The sequence below is a fragment of the Anser brachyrhynchus genome (genome assembly GCF_964034855.1).
Source record: "Anser brachyrhynchus genome assembly, chromosome: Z".
In the NCBI taxonomy this organism is placed as follows: domain Eukaryota; kingdom Metazoa; phylum Chordata; class Aves; order Anseriformes; family Anatidae; genus Anser; species Anser brachyrhynchus.
The window spans coordinates 11708687-11731549 of record NC_137697.1 but is presented as its reverse complement, the minus strand read 5'-3'; the positions used below and the strand labels follow the sequence as shown (position 1 = coordinate 11731549).

The 22863-nt window shown below is 46.6% G+C and overlaps 2 protein-coding genes and 1 long non-coding RNA gene across 3 annotated transcripts; 1 reads left to right on the top strand and 2 right to left on the bottom strand.

Moving 5' to 3' along the window:
- Positions 1-267: 267 nt before the first annotated feature.
- On the bottom strand, positions 268-5157 carry LOC308186124 (large ribosomal subunit protein mL65-like). The gene is made up of 5 exons (XM_080575088.1): positions 4553-5157; positions 3761-3906; positions 2500-2602; positions 1839-2015; positions 268-731 (listed from the first exon to the last, which is right to left on the bottom strand). The coding sequence occupies exons 1-5, from the start codon at positions 5118-5120 to the stop codon at positions 463-465; spliced, it is 1263 nt and encodes a 420-aa protein (XP_080431214.1). The 5' UTR covers positions 5121-5157; the 3' UTR covers positions 268-462.
- A 432-nt stretch (positions 5158-5589) lies between these two features.
- LOC308186125 lies at positions 5590-7500 on the top strand. The gene is made up of 2 exons (XR_013943918.1): positions 5590-5691; positions 7332-7500. It is a non-coding gene; the product is annotated as an uncharacterized lncRNA (long non-coding RNA).
- Positions 7501-17155: 9655 nt separating this feature from the next.
- On the bottom strand, positions 17156-22037 carry LOC308186123 (large ribosomal subunit protein mL65-like). Its single transcript, XM_080575087.1, has 5 exons — positions 21441-22037; positions 20649-20794; positions 19388-19490; positions 18727-18903; positions 17156-17619 (listed from the first exon to the last, which is right to left on the bottom strand). Exons 1-5 carry the CDS (start codon positions 22006-22008, stop codon positions 17351-17353), a joined length of 1263 nt encoding a protein of 420 aa, XP_080431213.1. The 5' UTR covers positions 22009-22037; the 3' UTR covers positions 17156-17350.
- Between the last annotated feature and the right edge of the window lie 826 nt (positions 22038-22863).

The window sequence follows — 22863 nt, the reverse complement described above, 5'->3', positions numbered from 1 at the left end:
AATGCCTACACAGTTCACTGGATATGAAGCAGAAGTGCCAACCCTTTGCCACTAAAAAATCGCTTCCTCTTCTGAGCTCGATTTCTCTTAAAAACATAAGAGCAATGAAGAATTCATTTTTTTCAAGCAGAAAATTAGCAGTTTTTCCACTGTACAGTTTCCAACTCGTAATGTGTTGCTGTGCAACCAAGAGAGCTCCTGGTAGAAACCATCCACACGACTCTGAATGAGGAACAATATGCTTTTCATAGTAAGTATACAAGGGGCAAAGGTATTCCAGACATTTATTTTTCAGTGTACAGTATAATACAGTTCAAGTTAAGAAATATGGACAAAGGTCATGAAATACGTGTATTGTGTTTGCTAGACATAGTTGACTAAGAGCAAGGCATATTCCAAGCCCGTACTCCACAGAGCTACAATGGAGTTCAGGCATGGGAACAGGAATTTTAGTTTAATGATTTACAGCTCTTTTGGTCTGTTTAACAGAAAACGAACCAACTGAAGCAGAACTTCATCATTAAAGCCTTTCACACTACCCTCTTCGACAACATCGTATAATGGCTTACTGTCTGTTCCCCAACAGATATTCTTCCGAGGGTTATTTTTAACAGTTTCTACAGTTAACGCTAAAGTGTTCAGCTGGAAACAAAAGAAAGCAAAGTATTTTCCATCAGTCACTACTGCCTGTGATACAAAAGGACGCGTCACATCTGCTTCATTCCAGAATCCTGCAAAATAAAGAAACAACCCGAGTTACACAGGCCTCAATTCTTATCGGCACTGATGTGATCTAACCACCCACCCACCCCTTCTAGGATTTTTACACAAACAGGCATGCGATCCTGAAGTAAGGCTGCTGACATTTTACTTTTCCTCTCACTGTAGCTTCCTTGAATTCACAGAGCTGAAAGAAGACACTGAGCCACTTAGTCATCTCATAAAATTCCTAAAATTACACCTAACGCCTTTCTATCTAACGACTGAGGAGCAGCCAACTGCAGGGAACAGCCAACTGCAGGACTGAGGTTTGGGCGGCATTACACAAGGAAGTATGTTTCTGCATAATTAATTCTCCCGGATTGAAAGCACTCAAAGGCAAAGTTTTAAATAACTCCCTTGAATAAGCTCTGCTTCTTTCACTGGTTCAATTAAATCTTTACGGACCTGCTTAAAGGACGGCCTTCAGAAGAAAAAGCACAAAAAATGACTGCATGAGAGAAAAGGTCAGAGAATATTAGAGCAGGTGTTCATCATGAGGACAGGACGACTTTTACAGACTGAATGTCTTGTAGTCCCAAAGCTGGGAAAAAAATTAAAAAAACCTTGAAGAAAATAGGGAGGCCTGTAGCTTGTATAGTCTTTTAGCTGAAAGTAAGAGACAGGTAGCAGAAGCAAGGAAGATAAGGGATAAAAGGTTAAAAACAAGGAGAAAAACAGCTCCAGGATGACCAATAGTAGCCTTTTGCTCATTAAGGGTCATTTACATATTAAAAATCACACCCATCAAAATGATGATGTGTGGTAATGTGGGATTTGGTGTTCCACCCCCGCTGTTCCTCTGTAATGCGCAAGCTCAGTAGAGAAAAGTTAAGCTATAGCTATAATAAGATAAGTAATAGCCAATCAAATGTAGCCAAGGAGATAGTTTTCACAAGTTTGCTGCGTATAAATTACGGTGATTCGAGTCAGAGGTGTGCTTGCTTTGCGAAAGATCGCCAAGCACCTGACTCTGCAGAGTTATATATCTAATTTAACTAAAAGACCTTTATGTGGATTCCAACTGAGTGCTTATTGGCGCGGCATACCGGGCACCAACCTATGGACAACAGTCTTACCTTGATACATTGCTTGAGCTGCTGTCCAGGCAAAGAGACTTGCGACACCATTAGCTCGATAAACAACTTCAATCTGATCCTCAAGATTCGCTATTTCAAACCTCTCCCTTTTGAGTTTATCAGGAATCAGGTGAAACTGCGTGTGGCCATAACAGCACGGGTCTGCTACCTTTGACCCTGTGACCACCCCAAAAGAAAACAAAATGAGGAGGCAGTGTCACACAACGTTCTTTATGATGCACACAAACAAGATTTTACTGTCAAGCTCCAAGCAGATCAAAGTTAAGACCTCTACCGTAGGGCCTCGTAAGTGCAGAGCCATCCATTTCTCTGTGAGAACGGAGGGCTTGCCGAGTCCAAAAGATAACATACTCAAATGTCTCTGAAGGATATGCATCAGCTCAAGTCCGGCTTTTCTACTAAGTGTCTGTTCAATTCCACTCCTTCAGATCAATCCTGAGACAGAGCAATATATGCTCAAGAGGATGCTACTCCCCACTACGTAAGTGACATAGAATCTTTGTTGAGATTCACACGCTCTATATAATAATTAGAAGAAAATAAATATAAACGCTCTCTCTGCTGAGAGAAGGTGAAAGGTCAGGGGTTGCTTTTTTTCCTTTCAAAAAGTAGTTAACATTTCATGACTGGAAACTCTTACCTATAAATACCTTGTTTTCATACTGCTTTTTGAACAGTGGCAGTTTGGACGGTTTGTGATCAATAACGGGAACATCTCCAAGGTCTGACTCCAGCGGCACAATCTTGAAGAAAGCAGAAGAAAGAACAGCCACCCCGTAAGTCGTGCTTCTGACATCTGGCTTCACGTCATATCCCATTTCTTGACTAGACACCGGAAAATACAAGTTTTCCTTACGTACCCCATATACATAATTTATTTACTGAAATCAATGAACACTATTTTTGCAAGAGAACCTCCTGTCTCACAACAACTGCTAGTACATGCTTGTTATAATGATGTCTGAGTTTTCTGCAAATTATAAACAACATTGCATGAAATGGTGCTAAGATGATCAGCAACATTTCTAACAGCAAACTAACCGGAACCACCAGGCTGAGCTCACTCTCCCTCTTGCTGGTGTGCTATGTTATGTGTTAAGGGGCACTACATAATTCAAAAAATACAAGAGGTGCCCATGCACCTTAAGCGCTATTAGCAGGTAACAGAGCTTGTGTTCAAATTGTCTTTCTGCCCCAGTTTTGGCTTTTATTGCCCAGACACTTGCTTCAAGATTTTGAGCACCTGACCCTAATAACCTAAACACTGTACAACCACTTTCACAAGAAATGCTCAGCATCAACAGAAAGCAGAGCGTGGGTTTCATTGTGCAGTAGAAATGGGGCAATGGAGACCCTTACAGTTGCTACACAGGTAGCATTCTGCCAAACTAGAAGAAAAAGGTAAGGATATTCAATCAGCTCCCAGAAAACTCAGCGTTCAAGAAAACAAGAGCCTTTAGCGGGTAACAGAGCTCACATTCAAACTACGTATGCTTTCTCCCATTCCAGTCCTTTCATCTCCATTTCTCTCATCACCTTAAATTCTGAGAAGAGGACCTTGCCCATCACATTTCTCACTCTTGATTCCACTTATTCGTACAAGCACAAAAGAAGTTAACAGCCCCAGGCACCTAAGGGCAACAACGCATACCTAAAGCACAAGAACGATCACGCTGAAGTTCAGAACACCATCCCACTGTCTGAAAAGCACTTAACACGGCAAGGTATAAGAGCATTATCATTTGAGAAACACACCAATGCACTCATTATACAACTGATTAAGCGGGTCCTCCACATAATACTATCACCACCAGCAACACATGCCACAGCACAGCTCCAGCAGCAGTCAGAAGCTGAAGTGAAAATACACATTAGTAAGTTGCTGTTGAAAATATCCACACCTCTGGAAGTTGCTTTGGTACACGCAGCTGGAGGTGCGGCTTATCATCTATCTGAAACCGCACAGGATCGACTCTACCTTTTCGATGTCCGTGCACAACAACCTCCTCACCGTGATGCCAGTAGTAGTTAACCTCAGGATTTAGGTCTGAAACAGAACAGAGAGGGAGAGGCATATAGACATCACCCGTCTGCATTTTCAACCACCCCAATTCTGCTCTGTAGCTGCAGCAAAATGGGAGAACCACAACCCACTTATACATGCCAGCAGCAATGACGTGAAACAGCGTCCCTGCTGATGGACAACAGGCAGCGACACCAAGCACACTCACACAGACAGAGCCCACCGCCCAGCGTGCCTCTAGAATCCTAGAATCATTAAGGTTGGAAAAGACCTTCAGATCATCTGGTCCAACCATCACCCTACTACCAATGTCACCCACTAAACCATGCCCCTAAGCACCACGTCCAACCTTTCCCTACACACCCCGAGGAACGGTAACTCCACCGCTTCCCTGGTCAACCCCTTCCAGGGCCTGACTGCTCTTTCTGAGAAGAAATGTCTCCTCATTTCCAACCTCAACCTCCCCTGGCACAACTTGAGGCCGTTCCCTCAAGTCCTATCGCTAATTATCTGAGAGAAGAGACCGACCCCCAGCTACCCACAACTTCCTTTCAAGGAGCTGTAGAGAGCAATAAGGTCTCCCCTGAGCCTCCCCTTCCCCACACTAAACAACCCCAGTGCCCTCAGCCGCTCCTCAGTTCCCTCGCCCTCGCCCGCCCCCGCTCCGCACCAAGAGACGAGGCCGCCAGCAGCGGGTTGCGGCCGCACAGGGAGGCGGCGAGGGAGGAGACGAGCTGCGTGAGGAAGGGGCCGGGCGTGTGATCCTGGTCGCGGTAGAGGAACGGCCGCCGCTTGTTCTGGTAGAAGCTCTCCTGCAGCAGCGCGTCGCACGCGAGCGAGCGCAGCGCGCCCAGGTCCAGGTCCGCGTCCGGCGCCGCTCCCGCCGCGGGCCCCTGCTCCTCCGCGGCCTCCGCCGGCGGGGGCAGCCCCGGCACGAAGACGGTCCTGGTGAAGCTCCGGTACCAGCGGTCGGCGTTGAGGGCGAAGGTCTGCGGGTGCACCGTGTACTTGGGCCGCTGCAGCTTCCCGTACAGCCGCAGCTTCTCCTCGATCGAGGCCGCCTCGTGCACCTGCCGGTGGAAGTGCTCCAGGCGCCGCCGCCGGGCCGCCTTGCTCCTGGCCGTGTGCGAGGCCACCACGGGCGGGTAGAGCGGCCCGGGCGGCGGCGGCACGGCGGGCTCCTGCGAGAACCAGCGCCGGCCGAGCCGCAGCAGCCGGCAGCCGCCGGGCGCCGCCATCTCGCAGCGCCGCGGGGCAGGGCAAGGGCGCGGGGCGGGGGCCGCGCGCCTCGGTTGGGCGCCGGGCGCCACGTGACCGGGGCAGCCCTCCAATCGGCGCGCTCCCCAGCAAAGGGCTGCCGGGAAGCGAAGGGAGCGGCCTTCCCGGGAGGCGCGCCGGGGTCCTCCCGGTAGGACGGCGCAGGGTCTGCGCATGCGCCGCGGCCTTCCCTCGGGCTTCCCGGGACGGGAACTACAGCTCCCAGGAGGCGCTGCGGGAGGAGCGGCGGCGGGCCGACTTCTGGGCTTCGCCCCGCCCGCCAGCCGGCCGCTGCCCCGCCCGCCACAGAACAGTGTGCGTAGGCACCGCGTGCGCGCGTCTTACCCGTGGCTCCAGGGAGGTTGGATCGAGCACTTCCCTGGGCTTTTCCTCCAGCCTTTCCCAATGCATCTCAACACTTCCAGTGAAGACATTTTTCCTAATGCCCAAGCTAAACCTCCCCTGTTGCAACTTGAGGACGTTCTCTCTTGTCCTATTGCCTGTTGCTTTGGAGATGAGACAGACCCCCATCCTGCTACAATCTCCTTTGAGGTAGTTGTAGTGAGATAGGCCTCCCCTGATCCTACATTTCTCCAGGGTGAACAACCCCAGCTCCCTCAGCCGCTCCCCGTAAGACTTGTTCTCTAGACTCTTTACCAGCTTCGGTGCCATTCTAAAAAAACTGAACACAGCACTTGAGCTGTGGTCTCAGCACAGCTGAGTATGGGGGGAAAATCACATCCCTAGTGCTGCTGGCCACACTATTTCAGGTCCAGGTCAGGATGCTGTTGGCCTTCTTGGCCACCTGAGCACACTGCTGGTTCATACTCAGCCAACCATCAACCAATACCCCCAAGTCCCTTTCCGGTGGGCAGGTTTCCATTCTCCCTTCCCCCAGCCCATAGCATTGCATGGGGTCATTGTGCCCCAAGTGCAGGACCTGGCACCTGGCCTTGTTGAACCTCATACACTTGGGCTCGGGCCATCAGTTCAGCCCATCCAGATCCCTGTAGAGAACCGTGTCAGGGATTCGGCGCAGGGCATAGAAGGGAGCTCAGAGACCTGCCCAGTTCCAACCCCTTGTTGTGGGCAGGGACACCTGCAGCCTGTCACGTTCCCCAGGGCCTCACCAGACTTGGCCTTGAGCACCTCCAGGGCTGGAGCATCCACAGCTCTGGTCCCCACTACCAAAACCTGTCCATATAACTCTGCTACACTGGCCCCAGGACTGAGCCCTGCGGAACACCACTTGTGATTGGCCTCCAGCTAGATTTAACTGCATTCCCCACAACTCTTTGGGCATGGCCAAAGACAACATGCATTCTGTTTCTCCATCCTTCTACTTTGTTTTTTTGTTTGTTTTTAAACTACACATTCGTTAACCTGAGCTATCTCATAAAAGTTTACCTGGCTGCTGTCCTTTTTATTCCCCAGTATTGTTAACATGTAGATTGCCTAGGGGTAGGTGGGTACTTATGAGTGCAATTAGGGTAGAAGAAACACTATATAGTATAGATAATCTACTCCCCTTCCTAAACTTCAACCTAGCTTTCTGCTGAATTGCTGGTCAGAAGTTCTACTTGGCATAATTTTTGGAATACGTGACAAAGATTGAAAAAGATCTACTAAAAGAGGGTAGATTTAGATTAGGTTTTGGGGGGAACTTCTTTACTCAGAGGATGATGAGGCACTGGAACAGGCTGCCCCGAGAAGCTGTGGATGCCCTACACCTGGAAGTGTTCAAGGCCAGTCTGGATGGGGCTTTGGGTGACCTTCTCTAGCAGGAGATGGCCCAGACTATAGCAGGGAGGTTGGAATTAGGTTATCTTTAAGGTCCCTTCCAACCCAGACCATTTTATGATTCTGTGAAAAGCAATGTTTGGGGCTGAGATTCTCAACTACATTAATGCATAGGTAGTCAAAAGCTGTGCTTTGGTTATAACTGACATGGTGCTTATAAAAGAGAGGCTTAAATGTTAAGTTTCATCCCAGTTATGTGTTGGGCATTTAAGGGGATCACTTGTTTGATTTTGAATCCAGCCACCCTCTTCACCAGAAGGGATGAGATGTGATCTAATTAAAATGGGAGAGTCATGATGTGAGCTAGAAGATTTTAAAGTCTTCTGCTTGTCATATGCATAACTTCTCCTCAGCAATTCCAGACTTTTTTTTTTACTTTTTTTTTTCTCTAGGTATATACATGGAATTTGAGTCGTCCCTTGGGAAGCATGCTTCAAGCTCAAGGGACAAAAGCTTCGATTTAGATGACGGACAATTTAGGGAGCAACTTCCCTCCTTTTCCCCATTCTACAAGCTCCAGATGCATCTGGAAGCTTTTTCTCCTCGATCAATAAAGGACACTAGCCAAATTTAGCCAAGATAAAGCTATTTAATCTGCTTCCTTGCAATGGATTGACAGACAGACATACAAACTCAGACAGAAGCTTCTGTAAAATCACCATTACAGTTCTTAGACATTTTGCTGCCGCATCTCCTGTTTCAGAACTTGTTTCCTTTGGTGGTTAGAAATGTTCTTCTCATTTCATGCTTGAATATATTAACGGTCAGTTTATACCTGTTTGTCTTCATGCCAACATTGTTCTTCAGTTTAATTAGCTTTTTTTCCTTTCCAGTGTTTGCCTTCTAAAATATTGATGGAGACCAGCCATATCACCTCTCAGTTAGAGAGTCTGAACAAGCTTCTCTCACGCAGAGAAGTCTCCATTTCCCTGATCATCTTAGCAGCCATTTCTTGCATTGCCTCCGGTTTTGCATTTCCATTGCATGTGACCAAATGCTGCCCCTTCTTTCACACTAGGGACTGCATTACCTCCATCAAGATTACTGATCTTCTACCACAGCTGGAGACCTTTCTCAGCATGTTGTCAAATCTGAGTTACCTGCCTTGCAGTAGTACAACACCGTCAACAACTTTTGCATAGGGTATTTTAAGGCTTCAAGAAGTACAGTACAGAACAGAATGTAAGTGATGAAGCAGGTGGATGTGTATAGGATTGTTTTTACTTCCTGTAAGGCTATTCAAAGGCTTACTGTGGTTCCTGCACGCCGATACTGATGACACCAGTAGAGAAGAGGTGTCAGGAACCAGTGCTATGCTTTAACCTACACTAAAAATCCCTGAGCTGCCTACTGATGTTCTTGTCACAGGCCAACTTCAGTTGCTTGGTGTACATTGTGCTACCGTTCTTCCTGATTTTGGAACTGCAAGGGCTTGGATAAAAGTGTCCAGTTGACGGTGCGGTGACAGATGCTGACCTGCTTTGCTTACAGCTCCGTAGTAAGTTTTTGTTCATAATATGTTACCCAACCGTAGATGTCTCTGTTCTAATAAGCAACTGACAGTTGAAAAAGGATCTATTTTCTTTCTTTACTGAGAGAACCTCTCTGATGTATAAAAAGTATCCTAAACTGATAAACGTAACACCTTTTTATTGCTTAACCCATTCCGTATATACATGCAGTAGGGAAAAGCCGTTATCACCTTTCCTGACTGCAATCCACGAACAAAAACATGCATCTTTGAGCAAATATGCAAATATTTTTATAGCGATGTAAAGTGCACGTGTAAGCTGAACTTTTTATTACACATCCTTCAAAATGGAAGTGCTTCTGCAACTCTGTAGCAGTCCAAGCAGCACCGATCTGAATTAAGTTTGTATTATGTTTCAACTGCTATTTTAAAGCAGTTTCTCAAACGAATGCCTTTTGGTCTAGAATTGGCTACGTTCGTGTATCCATCAAAGATCACACTCCCACTCCTCACCTTAGGCAAAATCAAAAAAAAAAAAAAAAAGTGTTTCTGACCACAATTTCCACTTAACTGAGAAAAAAAATTTAAAAGAAGGTAACTCAAAGGTGAACTACTTCCTAATTCTTGTGTGAATGTAATGAAAGCACCCTGCATCATTTCAAAGCAAGGAGCATCCAAGTAGGCATTGGAAAGATAGACAGGCAAATTATACCTTCTGTGGCTCTAGATCCCGTTACTGCAGGGCTGCGAGAATGGCAGTGGCTTTCAAGACCACTCTGGCTTCACAGGTTTGTAAAGATGAAAAGCTCAAAAAGCTTACCTTGGAGACATGCCTTGACAAAGCCTAACTTCACTAAGCTTGCCCATTAGCAAAAAAGCCAGAAATCCTTTGTGAAAAGTAGATTTCTCAGTCACTTTTATATAGTGTTTCAGTGTTATTGTAGCAATTACAAACAGTACCTCATACATTTCTCATGCATTTGGGGGAAAAACAGATAGTGGGCATCCCATATACGCACTTCTGGGCCACTGTGTGCACACAAGACAAGTTGTTGTAAGGATTCTTTTGTTTCAGCAGAAAAAGCAGAAGCATCAGCTAATTTTAACACTTACCCATTGAGATATCTTGCAATCGAATCAAAAAATCTTCATGTGAAATTAGAGATTCATCTCCTAAAAGAAAGAGGGGTTGATCGACTGGAGGAAATAGTATACTGTCATTTTGAAAAGCAAGGAGAGCTATTGGTGTGAAACAATTGGTAAGTGACAATTCAAACATTTGCATTAAGAGACTTTGTCATTCACTCAATTACAATATTGACCTGCTGAAAGATGTATGCTTTTATGAGAAAATTTGTAGAGTCAGCTCCATTGTTCCAATGACTAAGATATGGGAAAGACTGTTGAGTAGACTCGGTCGTCTCAGTATGAACGTGAAGGACTGGATGAAGAGCACAGGTGTTGCAAAAGAAAGCTAACGTATATAAATGTTTTCATAATATATTAACAAGCGGAAAGTATTTATGTTTGTCTTCAAAGGTGTAGTGAAGTTGAAAAGTGAGGAATGGCAGACACTCCACTTACTTTCTCTTTCCTTCTGCTGTCAAAGAAGCACATTTTGTTGTTTGTTATTTGTTTTGTTTTCTTTTTTTCTCAAGTGTAAATGGCATACATGTCCAGTTATTGGCAACTGCTTGTGTGCTTTTTAGAGTCTTGGAAACTTAACTTCAGGTGCCATCTATAAAATTCTTTTGGCAAACAAGTATTAGTGATAAAGTATTTCTCTGCTGCATTAAAAAAAAAAAAATTTAGCTGGCGAAAAAAAAAAATTCTAGCCCTTCAAAGATGAAAAGTGCTGGTAGAAAGCACACAAACTTTCCAATGGCCATCAAAACCTAAAGAGTCTACCTCTACAAACCATATATCCCATAATAGTTCTTTGGCTGCACAAAAGACATGTTTTCCTCAGTAGGCGAAAAGTGGGCCTTGCAGCATAACCTGAAACTTAATTTGAAGTTATTACAAGCCAAGGGAAGCAGATCTTCAGATCTGAATGATACAGTGTGCTCAATGAAGACTATACAGCCCACAGGAAGCCCTGAAGGAAGGCAGCACAGGGATGAAGAGTTCAAGAAAGTCATGGGTCTGCTCTTTGCACACACTGAGCTGGTCCAGCCCTGGGATGTGGGCTACAATGCTTCACATGGTAAATCCACACACCAGACCCATGACTGTGCAAAAAGCTGGTTCCTCGGCTGGATATGACTTGTGTCAAGCCAGCTTGGAGACCGAGACATTAAATTGGCCTTTCTTTTTATCTCTATAGCTATAGTATTCAAAAGTGTAACAAAACCAGTACCTAGAATTTGATGGGAACACCAGGACAAAACAAACAAGCAAAACCCCACCATAGAAGGAAGGAAATACTGGTCACCATATTGATTTCCAAATGCAGCCCCAAATTCAGTTACTATCTCAATTTGATATGCCTGACTTTTTAAACGATGAAAAAATGCACAAGCACAGGTCCTTCTCGGACAAAATGTTCCACACTTGAAGCATCCTTCCTTTAGTCTGAATAGCTTAAGGGCCTGGAGAGGTGTATTTAGTAATAAAAAAGTAATTGCACCTTTTTCTAAACAGTAGAGGAACACTTATTATTGGATTCTCAAGTGCTGACTAATGAAATTACTTAGACCGTCTTCCCTAACTGGGCTTAACTTTTGGTGTATATGAAGGTCAGCTGGAAGTCAGTCTAGAGGACAACTGTGAGATAAGTACATGACCTGGCTAACAACTCGTGACTGATGCACAGTCAAACAGTTGCTACGACAGTATTTCTAAAGAGGAGAATAACGACATATAGTTACAGGTTTTCTATTTTCTTTCTGCAGATACCTTAAACGCTGATTTCCTGACTTCTGGAAGGGTCGTTTTCCTGCATTGTAGAGGCAAACACGCTGGAGGGGACCACAGGCCAACCTTACTCAAAGTAAGGCCACTTAGATTAGGCTGCTCAGGGTTGTGTCCAGTCAATACTTGGATACCTCCAGGGATGTAGATTGTAGGGCTGTTTTGGATCTCCGATACAGTGTTTGTCCATCCTCGTGGCAATTTTTTTTTTCTCATATCAAGTCAGAATTTCCTGAGTTCCATCTTGTGTCTATTGCCCCTCCGCCTTTTACTCTGGTTCTCCTCCTCCTTCTCCTCCAATGACAATAACAACACCACCAAGAAAAAGGCTGGCTCCATTTTCTCTAAGCCCTCCATTAGGTAACTGAAGACAGCAACTCCAGTTCTGATGTGAATTTCTCATGAACTTAAGCCATGAATTGAGAGAGAGAAGTCTAAGCCATTACCACAACATCTACAAAGTCTTTTATGATACAGCATTACTTGCAGACTACAGAATCACTCCTTTATGACAGCTTTTGTATTTCAGTACAACAACAAATAAGGCAATTGCATGTGAAAAATTCAGAGGGCAGTGTGTTTGGTGAAAAGCTGACACTACATGAAGTATTTAAGCTGTCAAAAAGGGCATGCATTAAAAACGCAAAAGAAAATGGTGCCCTGCTTTTGCCAAGTTACTTTGAGGCACATTGTGAAGGAAAGTGCAAAGAGCAATACCACCAGATGTCACCCTCCTTCCACTGACAACTCAGCAGCAGTCTTTTTTTCTTTTTTTTCCTACTGTTTTTGAGTTTCCAAATATCACTGGTTGAACAAGTAACATGCTGATCACGATTATGCTTTGCCAGATGTGTTGGTTTGTAATCCAATTAAAAATTGTGTGGTGGTGGTGGTGGTGGCAGTGGTGCTGGTAGTAAGAGGAGGAGGGGGAGGAGGAGGAGAAGGAGGAGCCTTGTGCTCAGTTTTAAAAGGCTCACTCTCAGGTGAGAATGCAATTTGGGTTTTGCTGCTAATCTAAGATGAAACATCATCAGTTAAGTTCATCCAATACTGCTGTAGCACAGTCCACCAGACAGTTGATTGATGGAGGGCATGAAGTCAAGGTCTTATTCCCATATCTGTTACTGACATACTGTATGGATTGGGCAAGACATTTCACTTCAGCTTTTCAGTTTTCCCTCTGCCGTTGACAGATTAGATTCCTCAGTGTAGTCTCCAATTATGATGGCTACATTAACCTTGAAATTAGTGATAAATGTTAATGATGTGATCTGCTCCAGTAGGCCTGAATGTAAATGAATCATAGAATCATTAAGGTTGGAAAAGACCTTCAAGATCATAAGGTCCAACCATCCCCCTACAATCAATATAACCCACTTAACCATCTCTGTAAAGACCACATCCAACCTTTCCTTAAGTACCCTCAGGTATGGTGACTCCACCACCTCCCTGGGCAACCCATTCCAATGCCTAACCACTGTTTCTAAGGAGAAATTTCTCCTAATTTCCAACCTAAGCCTCCTCTGGCTCAACTTGAGGACATTCTCTCTTGTCCTGTCACTAGTTATCTGCAAGAAAAGGCTGACCCCCAGCACCCTACAACTTCCTTTCAGATAGCTGTAGAGAACAATAAGGTCTCCCCTGAGCCTCCTCTTCCCCAGACTAAACAACCCCAGTTCTCTCAGCTGCTCCTCACATGACTTCTGTTCCAGACCCTTCACCCTCTTTGTAGCCCTTCTCTGGAGGTGTTCCAGGGTCTCAATATCTTTCCTGTAGTGAGGGGCCTAAAACTGAACACAATACTCAAGGTGCAGCCTCACCAGAGCAGAGTACAGGGGGACGATCACCTCCCTGGTCCTGCTGGCTGCACAATTCCTGACACAAGCCAGGATGCCATTGGACTATTCCAGGGGGTTGCTATGACCAAAGCAAAGGACCCAGCCCTTACCCATATTGAACCTCGTCCCATAGAATAGATGACCTATTCTATCACCTTCCCTGGCTTCACGGTCAGGCTGACAGGCCTGTAGTTCCCTGAATCTTCCTTACAACCCTTCTTGTAGATGGGCGTCACATTAGCAAATTTCCAGTCATCTGGGACCTCTCCAGTTGACCATGACTTCTGATAGACGGTGGAAAACATATTGGCAATCATATCCACCAGCTCCCTCATCACTCCCGTATGGATCCCATCTGGCCCCATTGGCTTATAGCAGTCCTGGTGGAGTAGAAGGTCTCTGTTTCCACCTGAATCATGGGGGATTTGTTCTGCTCCCCGTCCCAGACTTCCAGGACGGGAGGCTGAGTACCCCGAGGATAACTGGTCTGACTATTAAAGACGGATGTAAAGAAGGCATTGTGAATCTTGGCCTTTTCCTTGTCCTCAGTAGTCATGTTTCCCCACCACATACAATAAAGGATGGAGATTCTTCTTCAACCTCCCCTTATTGTTAACATATCTGTAAAAACATATTTTGTTGTTTTTTACCACTGTAGCCAGGTTGAGCTCATGCTGGGCTTTAGCCTTTCTGATCTGTCCCCTGCATACGCTAGGAAATTCCTTGCACGCTCCCCAGGTTGCCTGTCCCTTCTTCCACTGGACATAAACTCTCTTTTTGTCCCAGACACACATCAAAAGTTCCCTGTTCAGCCACACCGGTCTTCTTCCCCACCAGCTAGACTTACGGCACACAGAGACAGCCTGCTCCTGCACCTTTAAGACTTCCTTCTTGAGGAGCTCCAGCCATCCTGGGCCCCTCTGCCCTCCAGGGCTGGCTCCCAAGGGACCCTCCCTGCCAGTGTCCTGAACAGTTCAAAGTCTGCCCTCTGCAAGTCCAAGGTAGCAGTTTTACTGACCCAGGGGGGTCAGTAACTTTGTGGCTTCACAAAGAATAGAGAACTCTACCATTTTGTGGTCACTCTGCCCAAGACAGCTCCCTACCACCACATCTCCCACCAGTCCTTCTCTGTGAACAGCAGGCCTAGCGGGGCACCCCCTCTGGTAGGCTCACTAACCAGCTGAGTCAGGAAGCTCTCTTCCACATGCTCCAGGAACCTCCAAGACTGCTTCCTCGGGGCTGTACTTCCAGCATATGTCCAGCTGTATTTCCAGCATATGTCCAGGAAGTTAAAGTCCCCCATGAGAACAAGTGCTGACAATTGAGTGACTTCTGCCAGCTGCTTATAGAACGCCTCATCCGTCTCTCCATCCTGGTTTCGTGGTCTGCATCAGGGCCTCACCAGGATGTCTGCCTTGTTGGCCAACAGCCTGATCCTTATCCGCAGGGACTCTATCTTATCATTCCCAGCCACAAACTCTACAACATCGAAATACTCTCTAATATAGAGAGCTACACCACCACACCTCCTTAGTTGCCTGTCCCTCCTGAACAGCTTGTAGCCATCCATTGCAGCACTCCAGTCATGGGAGTGGTCCCACCATGTTTCAGTGCTGGCGACTAGGTCATAGTTTGCTTGCCACACAATGGCTTCCAGCTCCTCCTGTTTGTTGCCTCGTGCTGTTTGCATAAGCATAGAAGCACTTCAGTTGAGCCTTTGCCTGCACCCCCAACACTGGCATTGCTCCCCCTGGCTCATCTCTAGCAAGCCTCGTTTCATCCCCATCCTCCTACGTGCCTAGTAGAAAGACCTCTCAACAAGCCCTGCCAGCTCCTGGGCTAGGATCCATTTCCCCATTTGAGACAGGTGGGACCCATCTGCAGCTATCAAGCCAGCTGCCAAGTAAACTGTCCCATGTTCAAAAAAGCAAAATTCCTGCGATGGCACCAGCCTTTCAGACATGTATTTATCAGCTGGGTTTTCTGGGCCCTCTCAGTAATAACAGGAAAAAGGATCCAAGCTTGTAGTTTTGTGTTAAAAAGCAAAATCAACAGAACAGAATGCTAAAGAATGCTGCTCCCACGGGACAAAGCAGTAACATCACAAAGTTTCTGCTGAACAAAGCTCAAGAACAGGAATGCTGCAGCTTCTGTGTTTCCTGCTTTTAAACACTTAGTAGTTATACAACCTTAAAAGAGCTTTTCACTTTATCATTGTACTGAAGCATTAAGCACCCTGAACAGATGAGTACAAGATGAAAGATGGCTGCAGAAAATTGCATGCATTATGAGGCCTCAACTTTGCCAGTCAGTACAAAGAAGCAGAACAAAACCCATCGCACCTTTTAATCTCTAGAAGGGAAAACAGTGCCACCCACTGCTTTTCCAGGGGATCTCCTTGCCTTTTGAGACAGCTGCAGAAAGCTGCACTTGGTACTTTGCAATTACAAAATAGCCACCTCCTGCTGTCTTGCCTTCCTCTCTCACTCCAAAACTGGGTTCTTCTACCAGGCTATGCATCTACACCACTATTTCAGTCACTAGTAAAGCTGCACAAAGGAAAATCACCCTTCTGTGAACTTGTTCTACCACAGCTGGACCCTCAGGATAGACAAAGGCTGAATCCCAGAAAAAAAATTAATTTGCTTCCCGTGGGAGCAGGATTTTCTTTGATTTTACATCAGGTGTCTGCAGACATTACTTACAATGCAACATACACAGTTTCAAGCTGAAGGTGAAAAAACATACCAGACCCATCTGTGATGATTGTCTGCCAGGTCACAATATGCAAGTGTCTTTTAAAAGAGTGTTCTTCCATTCATTTTTTAAATCACCCCTTCATCACACCAGAAAACAAATGCTACCAGTCACTCACTTCCAAGCAAGGTCATAGTTCACTCTTTAAAACCAACATGCCTACTCAGTAGTTTATCTTCTGTTCCCGCTTGGAACAGGCAGGATTTTAGTCCGAGGATAAGCAATGATCAGAATTAGAAATACTCAAGCTTTGCTAAACAAAAAAGAGTATATTACTTCCATCAAAAAGAAACCTGTACTGAGGTACCCGGTCAGTGCCACAGCTGGGCGCATACTTCTAGATTACCTTTAACTGGTGAAGAAAGCGGAAGCCCTGTTTTTTCCCCAAAAGAGCAAAGCATCGATTACGTAACTCTCTAAAACTAGTCTCTCATTAGAAAAATAATCTGCAAGCCAGTTCACAACATGAAGTAGGATCCCTACGCGTCTGAAGGACGCGCAGACAAGTACTTCAAGCCAAGTCACATGTGACGCAGTACTCTCTCTACAAATGCAAGCTGGACTCAATCATTTTTAACAATAACACTAAAAAATAAGAGGTCAGTGGCAGCATACAGAACTACAGAAAATATGCATTTCACTATCTGAAAGCCAGATACCTTGTTAAGTATTCCTAAGCAGTCCTGACACTGTGGATCTTGTTATCAGGGATCCCAGTCATGTCTTTAGCTCAGCTATGCTTTACTGGAAATAGCCCGAAGACATCCAGACAGCAGCAGTGACACACACCCTCAAGATGTGCACAGCTGAAATCAAAGTCCCATGCTAAGGGAAGGCATGCAGACTGCAAAATCATTTGAGAGTGCCCTCTGCAGTTCCTGAGGTGACAAGCACTAAAATGTGCATGCATGTTCGTAAGAGAATCTTGACCTGCAAGCAAGTTTTATTGTGCTTGTACTACTGCTCAATAAATGCCTACACAGTTCACTGGATATGAAGCAGAAGTGCCAACCCTTTGCCACTAAAAAATCGCTTCCTCTTCTGAGCTCGATTTCTCTTAAAAACATAAGAGCAATGAAGAATTCATTTTTTTCAAGCAGAAAATTAGCAGTTTTTCCACTGTACAGTTTCCAACTCGTAATGTGTTGCTGTGCAACCAAGAGAGCTCCTGGTAGAAACCATCCACACGACTCTGAATGAGGAACAATATGCTTTTCATAGTAAGTATACAAGGGGCAAAGGTATTCCAGACATTTATTTTTCAGTGTACAGTATAATACAGTTCAAGTTAAGAAATATGGACAAAGGTCATGAAATACGTGTATTGTGTTTGCTAGACATAGTTGACTAAGAGCAAGGCATATTCCAAGCCCGTACTCCACAGAGCTACAATGGAGTTCAGGCATGGGAACAGGAATTTTAGTTTAATGATTTACAGCTCTTTTGGTCTGTTTAACAGAAAACGAACCAACTGAAGCAGAACTTCATCATTAAAGCCTTTCACACTACCCTCTTCGACAACATCGTATAATGGCTTACTGTCTGTTCCCCAACAGATATTCTTCCGAGGGTTATTTTTAACAGTTTCTACAGTTAACGCTAAAGTGTTCAGCTGGAAACAAAAGAAAGCAAAGTATTTTCCATCAGTCACTACTGCCTGTGATACAAAAGGACGCGTCACATCTGCTTCATTCCAGAATCCTGCAAAATAAAGAAACAACCCGAGTTACACAGGCCTCAATTCTTATCGGCACTGATGTGATCTAACCACCCACCCACCCCTTCTAGGATTTTTACACAAACAGGCATGCGATCCTGAAGTAAGGCTGCTGACATTTTACTTTTCCTCTCACTGTAGCTTCCTTGAATTCACAGAGCTGAAAGAAGACACTGAGCCACTTAGTCATCTCATAAAATTCCTAAAATTACACCTAACGCCTTTCTATCTAACGACTGAGGAGCAGCCAACTGCAGGGAACAGCCAACTGCAGGACTGAGGTTTGGGCGGTATTACACAAGGAAGTATGTTTCTGCATAATTAATTCTCCCGGATTGAAAGCACTCAAAGGCAAAGTTTTAAATAACTCCCTTGAATAAGCTCTGCTTCTTTCACTGGTTCAATTAAATCTTTACGGACCTGCTTAAAGGACGGCCTTCAGAAGAAAAAGCACAAAAAATGACTGCATGAGAGAAAAGGTCAGAGAATATTAGAGCAGGTGTTCATCATGAGGACAGGACGACTTTTACAGACTGAATGTCTTGTAGTCCCAAAGCTGGGAAAAAAATTAAAAAAACCTTGAAGAAAATAGGGAGGCCTGTAGCTTGTATAGTCTTTTAGCTGAAAGTAAGAGACAGGTAGCAGAAGCAAGGAAGATAAGGGATAAAAGGTTAAAAACAAGGAGAAAAACAGCTCCAGGATGACCAATAGTAGCCTTTTGCTCATTAAGGGTCATTTACATATTAAAAATCACACCCATCAAAATGATGATGTGTGGTAATGTGGGATTTGGTGTTCCACCCCCGCTGTTCCTCTGTAATGCGCAAGCTCAGTAGAGAAAAGTTAAGCTATAGCTATAATAAGATAAGTAATAGCCAATCAAATGTAGCCAAGGAGATAGTTTTCACAAGTTTGCTGCGTATAAATTACGGTGATTCGAGTCAGAGGTGTGCTTGCTTTGCGAAAGATCGCCAAGCACCTGACTCTGCAGAGTTATATATCTAATTTAACTAAAAGACCTTTATGTGGATTCCAACTGAGTGCTTATTGGCGCGGCATACCGGGCACCAACCTATGGACAACAGTCTTACCTTGATACATTGCTTGAGCTGCTGTCCAGGCAAAGAGACTTGCGACACCATTAGCTCGATAAACAACTTCAATCTGATCCTCAAGATTCGCTATTTCAAACCTCTCCCTTTTGAGTTTATCAGGAATCAGGTGAAACTGCGTGTGGCCATAACAGCACGGGTCTGCTACCTTTGACCCTGTGACCACCCCAAAAGAAAACAAAATGAGGAGGCAGTGTCACACAACGTTCTTTATGATGCACACAAACAAGATTTTACTGTCAAGCTCCAAGCAGATCAAAGTTAAGACCTCTACCGTAGGGCCTCGTAAGTGCAGAGCCATCCATTTCTCTGTGAGAACGGAGGGCTTGCCGAGTCCAAAAGATAACATACTCAAATGTCTCTGAAGGATATGCATCAGCTCAAGTCCGGCTTTTCTACTAAGTGTCTGTTCAATTCCACTCCTTCAGATCAATCCTGAGACAGAGCAATATATGCTCAAGAGGATGCTACTCCCCACTACGTAAGTGACATAGAATCTTTGTTGAGATTCACACGCTCTATATAATAATTAGAAGAAAATAAATATAAACGCTCTCTCTGCTGAGAGAAGGTGAAAGGTCAGGGGTTGCTTTTTTTCCTTTCAAAAAGTAGTTAACATTTCATGACTGGAAACTCTTACCTATAAATACCTTGTTTTCATACTGCTTTTTGAACAGTGGCAGTTTGGACGGTTTGTGATCAATAACGGGAACATCTCCAAGGTCTGACTCCAGCGGCACAATCTTGAAGAAAGCAGAAGAAAGAACAGCCACCCCATAAGTCGTGCTTCTGACATCTGGCTTCACGTCATATCCCATTTCTTGACTAGACACCGGAAAATACAAGTTTTCCTTACGTACCCCATATACATAATTTATTTACTGAAATCAATGAACACTATTTTTGCAAGAGAACCTCCTGTCTCACAACAACTGCTAGTACATGCTTGTTATAATGATGTCTGAGTTTTCTGCAAATTATAAACAACATTGCATGAAATGGTGCTAAGATGATCAGCAACATTTCTAACAGCAAACTAACCGGAACCACCAGGCTGAGCTCACTCTCCCTCTTGCTGGTGTGCTATGTTATGTGTTAAGGGGCACTACATAATTCAAAAAATACAAGAGGTGCCCATGCACCTTAAGCGCTATTAGCAGGTAACAGAGCTTGTGTTCAAATTGTCTTTCTGCCCCAGTTTTGGCTTTTATTGCCCAGACACTTGCTTCAAGATTTTGAGCACCTGACCCTAATAACCTAAACACTGTACAACCACTTTCACAAGAAATGCTCAGCATCAACAGAAAGCAGAGCGTGGGTTTCATTGTGCAGTAGAAATGGGGCAATGGAGACCCTTACAGTTGCTACACAGGTAGCATTCTGCCAAACTAGAAGAAAAAGGTAAGGATATTCAATCAGCTCCCAGAAAACTCAGCGTTCAAGAAAACAAGAGCCTTTAGCGGGTAACAGAGCTCACATTCAAACTACGTATGCTCTCTCCCATTCCAGTCCTTTCATCTCCATTTCTCTCATCACCTTAAATTCTGAGAAGAGGACCTTGCCCATCACATTTCTCACTCTTGATTCCACTTATTCGTACAAGCACAAAAGAAGTTAACAGCCCCAGGCACCTAAGGGCAACAACGCATACCTAAAGCACAAGAACGATCACGCTGAAGTTCAGAACACCATCCCACTGTCTGAAAAGCACTTAACACGGCAAGGTATAAGAGCATTATCATTTGAGAAACACACCAATGCACTCATTATACAACTGATTAAGCGGGTCCTCCACATAATACTATCACCACCAGCAACACATGCCACAGCACAGCTCCAGCAGCAGTCAGAAGCTGAAGTGAAAATACACATTAGTAAGTTGCTGTTGAAAATATCCACACCTCTGGAAGTTGCTTTGGTACACGCAGCTGGAGGTGCGGCTTATCATCTATCTGAAACCGCACAGGATCGACTCTACCTTTTCGATGTCCGTGCACAACAACCTCCTCACCGTGATGCCAGTAGTAGTTAACCTCAGGATTTAGGTCTGAAACAGAACAGAGAGGGAGAGGCATATAGACATCACCCGTCTGCATTTTCAACCACCCCAATTCTGCTCTGTAGCTGCAGCAAAATGGGAGAACCACAACCCACTTATACATGCCAGCAGCAATGACGTGAAACAGCGTCCCTGCTGATGGACAACAGGCAGCGACACCAAGCACACTCACACAGACAGAGCCCACCGCCCAGCGTGCCTCTAGAATCCTAGAATCATTAAGGTTGGAAAAGACCTTCAGATCATCTGGTCCAACCATCACCCTACTACCAATGTCACCCACTAAACCATGCCCCTAAGCACCACGTCCAACCTTTCCCTACACACCCCGAGGAACGGTAACTCCACCGCTTCCCTGGTCAACCCCTTCCAGGGCCTGACTGCTCTTTCTGAGAAGAAATGTCTCCTCATTTCCAACCTCAACCTCCCCTGGCACAACTTGAGGCCGTTCCCTCAAGTCCTATCGCTAATTATCTGAGAGAAGAGACCGACCCCCAGCTACCCACAACTTCCTTTCAAGGAGCTGTAGAGAGCAATAAGGTCTCCCCTGAGCCTCCCCTTCCCCACACTAAACAACCCCAGTGCCCTCAGCCGCTCCTCAGTTCCCTCGCCCTCGCCCGCCCCCGCTCCGCACCAAGAGACGAGGCCGCCAGCAGCGGGTTGCGGCCGCACAGGGAGGCGGCGAGGGAGGAGACGAGCTGCGTGAGGAAGGGGCCGGGCGTGTGATCCTGGTCGCGGTAGAGGAACGGCCGCCGCTTGTTCTGGTAGAAGCTCTCCTGCAGCAGCGCGTCGCACGCGAGCGAGCGCAGCGCGCCCAGGTCCAGGTCCGCGTCCGGCGCCGCTCCCGCCGCGGGCCCCTGCTCCTCCGCGGCCTCCGCCGGCGGGGGCAGCCCCGGCACGAAGACGGTCCTGGTGAAGCTCCGGTACCAGCGGTCGGCGTTAAGGGCGAAGGTCTGCGGGTGCACCGTGTACTTGGGCCGCTGCAGCTTCCCGTACAGCCGCAGCTTCTCCTCGATCGAGGCCGCCTCGTGCACCTGCCGGTGGAAGTGCTCCAGGCGCCGCCGCCGGGCCGCCTTGCTCCTGGCCGTGTGCGAGGCCACCACGGGCGGGTAGAGCGGCCCGGGCGGCGGCGGCACGGCGGGCTCCTGCGAGAACCAGCGCCGGCCGAGCCGCAGCAGCCGGCAGCCGCCGGGCGCCGCCATCTCGCAGCGCCGCGGGGCAGGGCAAGGGCGCGGGGCGGGGGCCGCGCGCCTCGGTTGGGCGCCGGGCGCCACGTGACCGGGGCAGCCCTCCAATCGGCGCGCTCCCCAGCAAAGGGCTGCCGGGAAGCGAAGGGAGCGGCCTTCCCGGGAGGCGCGCCGGGGTCCTCCCGGTAGGACGGCGCAGGGTCTGCGCATGCGCCGCGGCCTTCCCTCGGGCTTCCCGGGACGGGAACTACAGCTCCCAGGAGGCGCTGCGGGAGGAGCGGCGGCGGGCCGACTTCTGGGCTTCGCCCCGCCCGCCAGCCGGCCGCTGCCCCGCCCGCCACAGAACAGTGTGCGTAGGCACCGCGTGCGCGCGTCTTACCCGTGGCTCCAGGGAGGTTGGATCGAGCACTTCCCTGGGCTTTTCCTCCAGCCTTTCCCAATGCATCTCAACACTTCCAGTGAAGACATTTTTCCTAATGCCCAAGCTAAACCTCCCCTGTTGCAACTTGAGGACGTTCTCTCTTGTCCTATTGCCTGTTGCTTTGGAGATGAGACAGACCCCCATCCTGCTACAATCTCCTCTGAGGTAGTTGTAGTGAGATAGGCCTCCCCTGATCCTACATTTCTCCAGGGTGAACAACCCCAGCTCCCTCAGCCGCTCCCCGTAAGACTTGTTCTCTAGACTCTTTACCAGCTTCGGTGCCATTCTAAAAAAACTGAACACAGCACTTGAGCTGTGGTCTCAGCACAGCTGAGTATGGGGGGAAAATCACATCCCTAGTGCTGCTGGCCACACTATTTCAGGTCCAGGTCAGGATGCTGTTGGCCTTCTTGGCCACCTGAGCACACTGCTGGTCCATACTCAGCCAA

What these genes read in the sequence shown, in the direction of transcription:
- LOC308186124 (XM_080575088.1), bottom strand. Translation starts at nt 5,120, where the DNA reads ATGGCGGCGCCCGGCGGCTGCCGGCTGCTGCGGCTCGGCCGGCGCTGG. An exon ending in GCTGGCGGCCTCGTCTCTTG is followed by an intron (nt 3,907 to 4,552) that starts GTGCGGAGCGGG and finishes GTTCTGTTTCAG; the next exon opens with ACCTAAATCCTGAGGTTAAC. An exon ending in TGAAAACAAGGTATTTATAG is followed by an intron (nt 2,016 to 2,499) that starts GTAAGAGTTTCC and finishes GGGTGGTCACAG; the next exon opens with GGTCAAAGGTAGCAGACCCG.
- LOC308186123 (XM_080575087.1), bottom strand. Translation starts at nt 22,008, where the DNA reads ATGGCGGCGCCCGGCGGCTGCCGGCTGCTGCGGCTCGGCCGGCGCTGG. An exon ending in GCTGGCGGCCTCGTCTCTTG is followed by an intron (nt 20,795 to 21,440) that starts GTGCGGAGCGGG and finishes GTTCTGTTTCAG; the next exon opens with ACCTAAATCCTGAGGTTAAC. An exon ending in TGAAAACAAGGTATTTATAG is followed by an intron (nt 18,904 to 19,387) that starts GTAAGAGTTTCC and finishes GGGTGGTCACAG; the next exon opens with GGTCAAAGGTAGCAGACCCG.